General features: G+C 47.2%; 1 protein-coding gene across 2 annotated transcripts; it reads left to right on the top strand.

The window, feature by feature from the left end:
• The first annotated feature begins 7,839 nt into the window (after positions 1 to 7,839).
• On the top strand, positions 7,840 to 13,203 carry LOC135374151 (serine/threonine-protein phosphatase 6 regulatory ankyrin repeat subunit B-like). Of its 2 annotated transcripts, none has more exons than XM_064607169.1 (2): positions 7,840 to 7,988; positions 10,941 to 13,203. In XM_064607169.1, the coding sequence occupies exon 2, from the start codon at positions 11,029 to 11,031 to the stop codon at positions 12,169 to 12,171; it is 1,143 nt and encodes a 380-aa protein (XP_064463239.1). In that variant the 5' UTR covers positions 7,840 to 7,988; positions 10,941 to 11,028; the 3' UTR covers positions 12,172 to 13,203. The 2 variants fall into 2 exon arrangements, with proteins under 2 accessions (XP_064463239.1, XP_064463240.1); XM_064607170.1 differs by having other exon boundaries at positions 7,840 to 7,997.
• The last annotated feature ends 252 nt before the right edge of the window (positions 13,204 to 13,455 follow it).

Raw genomic sequence — 13,455 nt, 5'->3', positions numbered from 1 at the left:
AAGAGCTCCGGCTATTTTTTTTTTCATTTTATACTTCACTGGCTTTGCACTGGGCTTTCAGTGAGTGAGTTAACTCACCCTGACGGGAGGAATCACGTGTTACGTGACCTTCTGACGCCATCCACACAAACGTTGCCTGACTGCGTACTGTTGATGAGGCCCAACAAGGCCGAAACAGCTGTCCAGTAGTAGCATGGCGACGTTTAAGTTACAAACATATGCTATACGTGCAGCCAAAGAGCTCCGGCTATTTTTTCATTTTATACTTCACTGGCTTTGCACTGGACTTGCAGTGAGTGAGTTATCTCACCCTGACGGGAGGAATCACGTGTTACGTGACCTTCTGACGCCATCCACTCAAACGTTGCCTGCCTGCGTACTGTTGATGAGGCCCAACAAGGCACAGCTGTCCAGTACTGGCATGGCGACGTTTGAGTTACAAACATATGCTATACGTGCAGCCAAAGAGCTCCGGCTATTTTTTCATTTTATACTTCACTGGCTTTGCACTGGGCTTTCAGTGAGTGAGTTATCTCACCCTGACGGGAGGAATCACGTGTTACGTGACCTTCTGACGCCATCCACTCAAACGTTGCCTGCCTGCGTACTGTTGATGAGGCCCAACAAGGCACAGCTGTCCAGTACTGGCATGGCGACGTTTGAGTTACAAACATATGCTATACGTGCAGCCAAAGAGCTCCGGCTATTTTTTCATTTTATACTTCACTGGCTTTGCACTGGGCTTTCAGTGAGTGAGTTATCTCACCCTGACGGGAGGAATCACGTGTTACGTGACCTTCTGACGCCATCCACTCAAACGTTGCCTGCCTGCGTACTGTTGATGAGGCCCAACAAGGCCGAAACAGCTGTCCAGTACTGGCATGGCGACGTTTGAGTTACAAACATATGCTATATGTGCAGCCAAAGAGCTCCGGCTATTTTTTTCACTTTATACTTCCCTGGCTTTGCACTGGGCTTTCAGTGAGTGAGTTATCTCACCCTGACGGGAGGAATCACGTGTTACGTGACCTTCTGACGCCATCCACTCAAACGCTGCCTGCCTGCGTACTGTTGATGAGGCCCAACAAGGATGAAACAGCTGTCCAGTACTGGCATGGCGACGTTTGAGTTACAAGCATATGCCATACGTGCAGCCAAAGAGCTCCGGCTATTTTATCATTTCATATTTATTATATATATATATTATATTCATTATATGTTTATAAGTCCCAAACGTCGCCACACCAGCATTAGACAGCTGTTTCGGCCTTATTGGGCCTTCATCAGCAATGCGTAGGTGGGCGACGTTTGAGCGAGCGGCGTCGGAAGGTCACGTGGAACGTGATGTCCTCCCGTCAGGGTGAGTGACTCACCTCTGAAAGCCCAGTGCGAAGCCAGTAAAGTATTAAATGAAGAAAAATAGCATACGCTCTTTGGCTGCACGTTGAACATATGTTTATAAGTCCCAAACGTCGCCACACCAGCATTAGACAGCTGTTTCGGCCTTATTGGGCCTTCATTAGCAATGCGTAGGTGGGCGACGTTTGAGCGAGCGGCGTCGGAAGGTCACGTGGAACGTGATGTCCTCCCGTCAGCACCTACGCATTGCTGATGAAGGCCCAATAAGGCCGAAACAGCTGTCTAATGCTGGTGTGGCGACGTTTGGGACTTATAAACATATGTTCAACGTGCAGCCAAAGAGCGTATGCTATTTTTCTTCATTTAATACTTTACTGGCTTCGCACTGGGCTTTCAGAGGTGAGTCACTCACCCTGACGGGAGGACATCACGTTCCACGTGACCTTCCGACGCCGCTCGCTCAAACGTCGCCCACCTACGCATTGCTGATGAAGGCCCAATAAAGCCGAAACAGCTGTCTAATGCTGGTGTGGCGACGTTTGGGACTTATAAACATATGTTCAACGTGCAGCCAAAGAGCGTATGCTATTTTTCTTCATTTAATACTTTACTGGCTTCGCACTGGGCTTTCAGAGGTGAGTCACTCACCCTGACGGGAGGACATCACGTTCCACGTGACCTTCCGACGCCGCTCGCTCAAACGTCGCCCACCTACGCATTGCTGATGAAGGCCCAATAAGGCCGAAACAGCTGTCTAATGCTGGTGTGGCGACGTTTGGGACTTATAAACATATGTTCAACGTGCAGCCAAAGAGCGTATGCTATTTTTCTTCCTTTAATACTTTACTGGCTTCGCACTGGGCTTTCAGAGGTGAGTCACTCACCCTGACGAGAGGACATCACGTTCCACGTGACCTTCCGACGCCGCTCGCTCAAACGTCGCCCACCTACGCATTGCTGATGAAGGCCCAATAAAGCCGAAACAGCTGTCTAATGCTGGTGTGGCGACGTTTGGGACTTATAAACATATGTTCAACGTGCAGCCAAAGAGCGTATGCTATTTTTCTTCATTTAATACTTTACTGGCTTCGCACTGGGCTTTCAGAGGTGAGTCACTCACCCTGACGGGAGGACATCACGTTCCACGTGACCTTCCGACGCCGCTCGCTCAAACGTCGCCCACCTACGCATTGCTGATGAAGGCCCAATAAAGCCGAAACAGCTGTCTAATGCTGGTGTGGCGACGTTTGGGACTTATAAACATATGTTCAACGTGCAGCCAAAGAGCGTATGCTATTTTTCTTCATTTAATACTTTACTGGCTTCGCACTGGGCTTTCAGAGGTGAGTCACTCACCCTGACGGGAGGACATCACGTTCCACGTGACCTTCCGACGCCGCTCGCTCAAACGTCGCCCACCTACGCATTGCTGATGAAGGCCCAATAAGGCCGAAACAGCTGTCTAATGCTGGTGTGGCGACGTTTGGGACTTATAAACATATGTTCAACGTGCAGCCAAAGAGCGTATGCTATTTTTCTTCCTTTAATACTTTACTGGCTTCGCACTGGGCTTTCAGAGGTGAGTCACTCACCCTGACGAGAGGACATCACGTTCCACGTGACCTTCCGACGCCGCTCGCTCAAACGTCGCCCACCTACGCATTGCTGATGAAGGCCCAATAAAGCCGAAACAGCTGTCTAATGCTGGTGTGGCGACGTTTGGGACTTATAAACATATGTTCAACGTGCAGCCAAAGAGCGTATGCTATTTTTCTTCATTTAATACTTTACTGGCTTCGCACTGGGCTTTCAGAGGTGAGTCACTCACCCTGACGAGAGGACATCACGTTCCACGTGACCTTCCGACGCCGCTCGCTCAAACGTCGCCCACCTACGCATTGCTGATGAAGGCCCAATAAAGCCGAAACAGCTGTCTAATGCTGGTGTGGCGACGTTTGGGACTTATAAACATATGTTCAACGTGCAGCCAAAGAGCGTATGCTATTTTTCTTCATTTAATACTTTACTGGCTTCGCACTGGGCTTTCAGAGGTGAGTCACTCACCCTGACGAGAGGACATCACGTTCCACGTGACCTTCCGACGCCGCTCGCTCAAACGTCGCCCACCTACGCATTGCTGATGAAGGCCCAATAAAGCCGAAACAGCTGTCTAATGCTGGTGTGGCGACGTTTGGGACTTATAAACATATGTTCAACGTGCAGCCAAAGAGCGTATGCTATTTTTCTTCATTTAATACTTTACTGGCTTCGCACTGGGCTTTCAGAGGTGAGTCACTCACCCTGACGGGAGGACATCACGTTCCACGTGACCTTCCGACGCCGCTCGCTCAAACGTCGCCCACCTACGCATTGCTGATGAAGGCCCAATAAGGCCGAAACAGCTGTCTAATGCTGGTGTGGCGACGTTTGGGACTTATAAACATATGTTCAACGTGCAGCCAAAGAGCGTATGCTATTTTTCTTCATTTAATACTTTACTGGCTTCGCACTGGGCTTTCAGAGGTGAGTCACTCACCCTGACGAGAGGACATCACGTTCCACGTGACCTTCCGACGCCGCTCGCTCAAACGTCGCCCACCTACGCATTGCTGATGAAGGCCCAATAAGGCCGAAACAGCTGTCTAATGCTGGTATGGCGACGTTTGGGACTTATAAACATATGTTCAACGTGCAGCCAAAGAGCGTATGCTATTTTTCTTCATTTTATATTCATTATATATATATTATATTTATTATTATTATTATTTATTATATTGATGTTGTAAATCACCTTCATGGGGCCGAAGCTGTTCCCCTTGACGTGGACATTTTGTATGGAGAACTTGATGCTCATGAATATGTGAAGCAACGCCATGATCCAAATATCCATGATGCGCCGTACTATTGTGTGCCATTTTACCTGAACCCGATTCCCATTATCGCTGCTGGTCCATGTGCAGACATATGTGTACGTTCACAGTGCTGTGGCACCATTATTGTAGCACCGAATGTTGCTTCACCAGCCCTGCTGTATATACCTTTTTCCTGGGGCCTTGGCAAGGAGAAGCAGAAATTATAATTATACCTGTTAAAACTAATATTGCTAGGAAATGTGCAAAACGCGTGTACATATTTAAGCTGCAAATGTGATCAACAATGTTAATAGCATAGCTTGCCCCAGCTCTACCCCTTCTAATAGGAAATATGTTGTCAACCAACGTACAAAGGCTGGACTGCATACATGTCTTATGACGGTGTGCGCTACAGAGGGACTGTGGCCCTCTTGCAACGTGACATATGTCAAAACGATGATACACAGATAGATGAGTCTTATTCATTACTTCCCCTCTTTGTGCCAGTCGGTGATGAGCATGCTGAACGTCAACCATTGGTGATCAAGGTACTCTAGCACCTTTTCGAGACCTACGGTTGGTTAGAGTCAACTTGAGTACAGTCTAAACCAGGTAACGCATATGTAACTGTTAAGTAGCGCTTGGCCAAGAGGTATATTTCTTAAAGAAATGTACCTCTTAAATTTTAAGGGGTACACACGCCCTCACATGCGCTACATGCAACGCATATATGCCTGCAGCGATTTAAGCCTACCCGTACCCGTCGGGGTGGTTCCCTCCTCTACGATATATTAACAGCCCAGGAAGCCACGCTGCACGATAAATATCACAAATACCTTTATTCGAAAATTACATCTCTTTCAGGGGTGATGCTTGTCCATCGCGAGCGTGCATTGTCATGATGCACAAACGTTGAACACATGGGGCACAACGTATATGGATGGACGCTGACCATTGCATCTATCCTCGTCCATTGCGGCTGCCCTGTGGTAACGCTTCTTTACCTTTTACACACCTTTGGATTCCTGCTCTTCCCCAACTTACGTTTCTTCCGCCGAACGTAACACCAACCACAGAAGATGATTGACTAATCCAGTTACGACATCGCCTAAACGTAACCTAGGACAAAATACAATGTAAAAAAAAATCCAACAACCGAAATAGCTTGCCTGAGGAATATGCCTACTTGCATGCGTAATCCAGGTATAAAGTGCAATCTAGGCTTCTCTAATTCACATATCAACGTTCGTGCATGAAGCATGAAGTTCGTTGTCTCTGTCCCTCAGTCGTTGTGTCCAGCCTGCTGGTGATCAGGACCACTGGAAATCAGAGCGCAGATGAACGAAAATGCGTCGTGCGGACAAATAATTACTTCATAGATATAATACTCACTTTAAATGACTGCAATCTTGAAAGCGACGAGCGAGTTTCTTCAAAGACCCAGCAGATTCGTCCTCGACGTTTCAAAAGAAACTGATTTGCCAGCAGTTGGAAGAAACGGATTCTTCCCAAGCGTGCGATCTCTCACGGTCAAGGGTTGCAGTTATTGCAGTTCTCTGATAGAATGATAGTGCAGAGCCATTACGGCACTGTGACATAAGGGAATTTATTGACTTGTATTCGGAATCACGCGAAATATTTTTGCGGCGCATGGGGATCGTGAGAAGGCGTTCGTACTCATGCGCCGGAAACACGCGGTAAACATGAGGTACCGCGTTTACAAGGTACCTAGCCGGTACGGATGGGTGCCGGAGCCCTTGTGCCGCTTGAATTTCGCAGCGGTCAAGAACTGTGCATGCTGGTTGAGGACCGTAACACATGCGTACCACTTGGCCCAGCGGCTCTTAAATTCTTTGAGGACAATGGCGATGAGCAGCAGGTTGTACGTGTTGCCGACGTTTTGCGAAGCTATGTAAGCGAATCGATATGTAACCAGGTATACCTGCAAGCAGGTACTAATTCGGGATTTTTTTTGTCAATAAACCTTCATCGGTGCGTTTGTTATTTCCGTATCCGATGATATGGACGATTGGCTTTATTGGCTTTTTATGGACGACTTTGGTAGGTGAAGAAAGTGTCTATATTAACAAGGCGCGAACGCATTGAATGTGCGCACTACGTGAAATAAAAAAAAATACAATGTGAAAATCAATCTAAAATAACGCCATTGGCCACGCCAAAGTATGATGTTTCTGATTTGATTTTTCCACTGGCAACAACCCCTCCACCCTCCACCAAAAAAAAAAAAAGAAAGCATTTGCAGAATACTGTATAGAAACAAAACTTTCTAGTTTCGTGCTAGTAATAGTTTGCTTGTATTTTATTTTACGTCGCGAGACAACGGTGATCACGGGCGACGCCACAGTTGTCGGGTCTGTGTGGGTCAATTTTACCTACCTGAGGAGTCTTTTAACGAGCGCCGATGTCTCGACACAACAGATTGAATGACACTCGCACACGACGGCGTGTCTGAGAAAGTACCGTCCACGAAGTTGCCACCCACCGTCCTCGGCCGGGTTCGAACCCGCGATCTGGGGATGAGCAGGCGGGCACGCTACCGACACATCCACCGTGGTCGGCGGGTCTTAATAGATCACGAATTCGGATGAAAACGCGTTTCGCGGAATATTTCGCGGAACCTTAATTTCGTGGTACAGCTCGAAGCAGAGACATGAACGCGCGGCAAGAGAGCCACCCTATAGCGGCACTTAGGCAGAATGAAGGGAACGAGTGTTTCGACTGTCCCACTTGTGCTGCGGGGGTGTCCGCCTTGCATGAGCTGTTCACTCGACTCTTGCATCGCTTGCATTACCATTGCATCCTTGCGATACTGGCCAGCATATGCGTACCTCTACGTAATCGCCGCAACACCAAATACACGTCGGGATGAAAACAACAGCTGACGGTAATGCGACGCCGAGTCAACAGCTCATGGCAAAGTGGACACCCCCACAGCACAACTGGGACAGTCGAAACACTCTTCCGCTTCATCTTGCCTAAGTGCCGCTAGGGTGGCTCTCTTTCCGCTCCGCTGGTCGGAATCCCGTCCAAGTTAACTCTACTTCGAGCTTAGATGGGTAGAAATCCAGCGAACCGGTAGAGATGTAGGAAGGGAGTTGCCTCAGGACAGAAGCCGCCGATATTTCGAACAGAGACTGTTCTTCTTCTGGGCGGCTGTTCTTCTTCTGGCCCAGAAGAAGAACAGTCTCTGTTCGAAATATCGGCGGCTTCTGTCCTGAGGCAACTCCCTTTCTACTTCGAGCTGTACGTTGATCCTGGACCGAGGAGTTGCTCGAGGTGTCGCCTAATTCGAGGTAGCTAATTTCACGGAAAAGTAGCTTTCGCAAAAATTAAGTCCCCGAGAAAATTACTATTTATACAGTATTGTCGCACTACCCCAACCGGGACTTTGACAATCGCCAGCCAAGACACAAATTGTGAGGGTTGGTTTTTGTAGCATAAATACTGCCACGATGCTTTGGACCAAGTGCACCTTTACAATACAACTTCTAACGCTTCTAAGCTGCGGACACAGGCAAACGGTAGACAATCATATCTGAGTGGCTCTCCGCCAGCTAGACGATAACGCCGTGAGGGGCAAAGGTGCGGTACCTGACTGCGAAGCGCGATATTTTTGCTCTCTCCGTCATTGATAACTGCGCGGTACTCAATGCTCTCCGCGTGCCATCTCGCATTCATTTTGGTTTAAAAGAGTGTTATGTGAAGTGAACGACGCCTCCTGACAGTGTCTTGGGCTCAGCATCCTGCTGTCTTAAAGTAAGTACGGTACGTACTGTTGAACTGCCGTGGTAGTGGGTTAAAACGGCGAATGAGGCTTTCAAAACGGGGTAGTGGGTGAGGCAACTAAACTTACAAGGAGATACGCAACACGAACCTCACAACACACAGTTGCATACTTCACTTGAATGATAGCAGATAGAAGAGGAAACAATATCTAATTGGCAGCATCTCCGAACCACAAGATGGGTTCGAATCCCACTACTGATGCCCTTTCTTCAACTGCCACCATTCAATTCGAGCTTTCCGGTTTGATTTCGGCAACAATATGTGTGTGATTACGATACATCAGCGCATGTATCTCAAATTTACCGTACGAATCCGTGGAGTTGTTTACAATCGATTCCGTAAGCTATTGCGACATGGCAAGGTAGGAGACTGTTGACAAGGAAACTGCGCTGGTGCAAAGGGCAACTATTGCACAAGTGCATTGTAACTGTTTTCTAGGGCACGGCCTGCAGATGAAAAATTGTTTGGTTCCCAAGAGGGGCCTCGCAAGAGATGTTGGGTGTGTGCGTCTATGTTTGTTATTATTCTCCAGAAGGGAACCGGTGCACACCGGTTCCACTTGAATATCGGGAATTTGGATTTTCTGTACGCGGTTCCAAATATTGGAACTCAGTAGACGTGTATGTAGACCAACGGCGGGCACATCTATTCTCTCCAGGCTAGTGATGAATAAAGCTGGTTTCACGAGGTTCTTCCTTAAGGCCGTTTCATTTCGTTTTATTACCTCACAGGTACTTGTAAAGTACATTGCATGAGGAAGGCAGGATACAAGAGTACATAAATGAAAGAATCAGCGAGTGGGAAATAATAACATAGTAGAATCAATAACAAGAAAGTAACAATAACATGGTAACATACAAAATTAGGCCCCATAACACGTAGTTTCGCAAAGCTTTCTAAACTTGACAGGGTCCTCCTCAGTCGCAACATGTTCAGGAAGCGCATTCCAGTCAACAATGCATGTCAGTAAAGTGGAGAATTTATAAATATCTGTACGGGCATGAAACTGCGTGGCTTTGGTGCGATGATCACCCCTTGAGATGTACGTAGGAGGGCGACAGCAATGAGGTTTCACACATGACATTTGGAAATAAAATTTCTGAAAGAAACATAGCCGATCAACTTTTCGGCGTACAACCAGTGCGGAGGTACTCGTGTTAATATCCTTTGCAACTTGTAGAAGTCGATCAGACTCTGAACCTTTGCACGAGGGGAACTATTATTACGGGGCCTCTATATGTAAATTGTAATCCTTCTTTGACCGTATGTTTTGTCAAATAAATCTGAGGAAAGTCGGTGCGAGCCACGTGGAGCACCAAGATCCGGCGTTGCTTGGTCAACGCTCTACGACATTAAAAGAAAAAAGAAAAAAAGACGAAAGAAAGAAAGAACGCTTTCGTCGGATTGGAGCTCCTGCAGGGATAGAGGTCTCCTGAAAAGCACCGGGGCAAGGCTGACACAAAGAGAGGTAGTCGGACGTCAACCTTCTAGCACTCCCGGGGTCAGTGGCAAATTGCGTTCGGTTGTTTCTTTGGAAGGGCTTTGGCCTTCGTTTGGGCTCTGTCAGGGGATGATGGAGTACAGAGAGGAACCGGAAACCTGCGTGGCAGTCCTTTGTTCATCCTAGTGTAGAAGAACGACACGGGACATCCAGTACCGAACACTCGGTTTCCAGGACATCGCCACGTAAAACCTGCACGTGGTCGAAACAACAAACAAACAAAAACTATACATCATTTGAAGTGCTATTTACCTGTTTGTGAGGGCGACGTCTAAAACGACGCACCTATCTCTCGCCCAACCAATACCATGACGCGATGCAAAAATATTTGTGATACGTTCTTTCTAAAAATTCTTAGCTGTCTGTTAGAAGTGAAACCGTTCTGGGGAAGACCAATTATAGTTCTAACGATTTCCCCGACGCTCTAATTACTCTAATTGACTCTTCATCTCTGCACTCTTCGTATTCATTTCTCACACCGGCTGCCGGGTGACACATAGTGAATTCCGATAGGGTGTCCTCATTGTTGTGATTGCTACAAATGCTTCATATTAGCGCTTCTTGCAATTCCTGGAACTTGTTCAGCATTACTTCGCTACTGTTTTTCTAATGCCTTGGGTGACGCATTTTTCGTGCATAACTTATCCTAATGTGTTATCATTCAAAACTGTCGGTTCCACAGGGGTGACACAAACCCGCCATTGTTGAAACTACCCTCAAGCGGGTGCTTTTGGCAAAACTGCCATCTTGTCTTGGTCGCACGTCATAGAAAACGTCATTTTAAGGTCATGTGACTTTGTCGTTTTACATGTCGTTTTACATGTCGTTTTGCCGCTTACCGACATATTTCCGTCGTCATAACGCCAAGAGATGGACGTATTTGGCAGCGTAAACTATGAGGGGCTTCTTCCGCAACATGGTAGCCCATTCCTCCTTACTTTAAGTACATCGCACGGGCTCAGTGAGTCTTAACACGCGGTCGTCATCACATCTTTGGAAGTCGTCAACAGTACGAGGCCTTATATGCAAAACTCTGCGTTTTACTGCGAGATTATCGGATTTAAAAAATCACCGTGATCGAAAGACATTCAAAACGTTGCGCAGAAACAACAACCGCAATGTTTAAAAACGCTTTGGCCGCCGATCACGGGCGCCGCCATCTTTAAGGTCACGTGTGCCTTGACGTTTGCTGTGACGTGCGACCAGGACCTGTCCAGGATGCATTGCGTTCGCCCAGCACGCTTTCGTCTACGGAGCAATACATCGGATGCCACCCCTGTGGTCGGTTCTATAAGAGTGAAATTAATCACCTTACTCGATAATTATATACATGAAAATGGGTGTGTAGCCTATCACTTTAAACGCGATGAACTGTTATGCTGAGATAGACTCTTACCATACCAACCGTAATATCTCCGCAGGGTCATCTCAAATATCAAACTTCGGCCACATCCCGATCCGCCAGCGTCGCACCGTGACATCGGCCGATAGCTCCTTCAACATTGCACAATGGCAGCAGATGAGAGTGGCTGGAAACCGCTGCACAGATGCGCATACATGAACGACGTCAACGGTGTCTTGCAACTACTGCAAAGAGACCCGTCGTTGGCCAGAGAAGGGGATGACAACGAATTAACACCGTTGGCTATTGCGGCGTACAATGGTCACATGGAGATTATGAAAATGCTCCGGGACCATTCAGACGTGAACGCCAAAGACTCGAACCATCGAACTGCGCTGCATTGGGCGGCATTTATGGACAAACCTGACGCAGTCGAATGGCTACTCCAGGTACCAGAAATCGACGTCAACATTCAAGCAAAGAACGGCTTGACAGCATTGCACATGGGAGTTGCCAGCAATGCTAAGAAGGTCGTTGAGTTGCTCATCAAGAAAGAAGGTATCAAGCTGAACGTTGGCGATGAAAATAAGCTGACACCCCTGCACTGGGGAGGGATTCGTGGGTTCACGGAGGTTGTCGGCCTACTTAAGGACGCAGATCAGAACGCACCGGACAAAATAGGGAAGACTCCGCTGCAGTGGGCTGCCACAAACGGACACACTGAAGTAATAAAGAAAATGAAAGAAGTTGAGAGCACAAACGTGGATGCCCTGGACGAGAAGAATCGCACGGCGTTGTACTGGGCAGCGTACAATGGAAACACGGAGTCCGTGAAAGCGCTTCTCGAGGCTGGTGCAAACATAAACGCTCGAGACAACAAAGGTTTAACAGCCTTGCACGTAGCCGCGACGAATGAACACAAGGCTATTGTGGAGTTACTCATAGAGCATAAAGTCGACGTGAATGTTCAAGATGAATTCAAGAGGATAGCTCTCCACTGGTGCTCCTATATGGCTTACCCAGACATCGTGAAGTTACTTCTCGATGCGGGATCTGACGTTAACGTTCAAGACAAAGATGGCTACACGCCGCTGCACTGGGCGACTATGGCTGGCGACGAAGTGATTGTTAAGTATCTCCTTGACAAGAACTCAAACGTCGACCTCAAGGACAAACGAAATCGTACGGCGAGGGATCTAGCATTTTCGCTCGATTACCAGCGTATAGCCGAATCCATCGACAATTACGGGGCTAGTACCTCTGGTGCTGCTGGATGTTCCACTGGTGGTAACGAAATTGAGATGGATTGAGGAGATGTCCCAGCCGCTTTTTGGCGCTGCCATTGCACTCTTCTGCTCTGCCATCAGATTTCCTGGACGGTGTCTTATAGTTGCGACGTCATCGTACCATATGTACATCTAAGATATACAGCCACATTTAGTCAAAATTATACAAGCTGCAGCACGGTTTCTCATGCGGTTGCCTCACCCTGGCTGTATATGAAAACGAAAGAAAGACTTGACGGACATCATTGGTAGCTGGTCAAATACAGTGAAGCCTCGTTAATATGACCCCCGTTAATGTGATATAACCGCTTTATGACCGTTTTCTCTGGAACCGTCCCGCGGCCATGTAAATCCCTTTGGTTAATATGACAATCCGTTTATCGGACAATGACCAATTTTTGAGAAGCGAACTCTGAAATGTGCCAAGTAAGTCACTTTTTTACCCCACCAACATGAAGAACGTGCCGAATTTACTCAAAGTCGTGATAATTGACAGTGATACTCACGATACATCCAATCGGGAAAAATAGCCGAACATCATGCTTCTCGGAGCACTCGAGTATGAGGCGCGAGGAGTTTTTGAGCGCAATCGCTCTCAGTCCGACGAAACGAGGTTGGAAACCCAGCCCGTAGTAGAAAAAGTGGCAGTACCTGAAATTGGAAGAGCGAAGGTATGGTCACAGCCGAAGCCGGACGGGATAAGCTATGTTTGTGTTATCTCTTTCTGCCATGCCGGTGTGGGCTGGGTTTGCAACCTCCTTTCGAACTGACAATGATTTCGCTGAAAAATTCGTCGCGCGCTATCCTCTGCGAGCTCCGTAGAGCATGATTTTCAGCTATTTTTTCCGATACGATAGCTCCTCAATATGCCTGTCAATTATCATTAATTTGAGTAAATTCGGCACGCTCTTCACATTGGTGGGGAAAAAAGTGACATTTACTTGGAAAATTTGAGAGTTCACTTCGCAAAAAATTACATAATTAAACTTCGGTTACATGACATGCACATGAGGATGTGGCAAAAATTAGTAAGAATAAACATCGTTGACCTCATGATTCTATATGGCGTAGTTTTTTTTTAAATTAAAATTCAATGACACGTTTTCTGGGACAGCCTGTATAAGGTACTGCAAAAACAGCATACGACAGTGGTGCAATCTGCGGGTACAAAGGTACAGGAACGCAAACTAAATAAACTAAGGGACGCGAAAAAAAAAAGCGCGGATGGAGACAAACACGTTCACAGACGTTTTTTACAAGGTGGGTATCACAGGAGGTTAACGTCGAAACTCTGGTGAGGAATCGATA

This window comes from Ornithodoros turicata, unplaced genomic scaffold (genome assembly GCF_037126465.1).
Source record: "Ornithodoros turicata isolate Travis unplaced genomic scaffold, ASM3712646v1 Chromosome45, whole genome shotgun sequence".
In the NCBI taxonomy this organism is placed as follows: domain Eukaryota; kingdom Metazoa; phylum Arthropoda; class Arachnida; order Ixodida; family Argasidae; genus Ornithodoros; species Ornithodoros turicata.
This window is presented reverse-complemented; position numbering and strand designations above follow the sequence as displayed.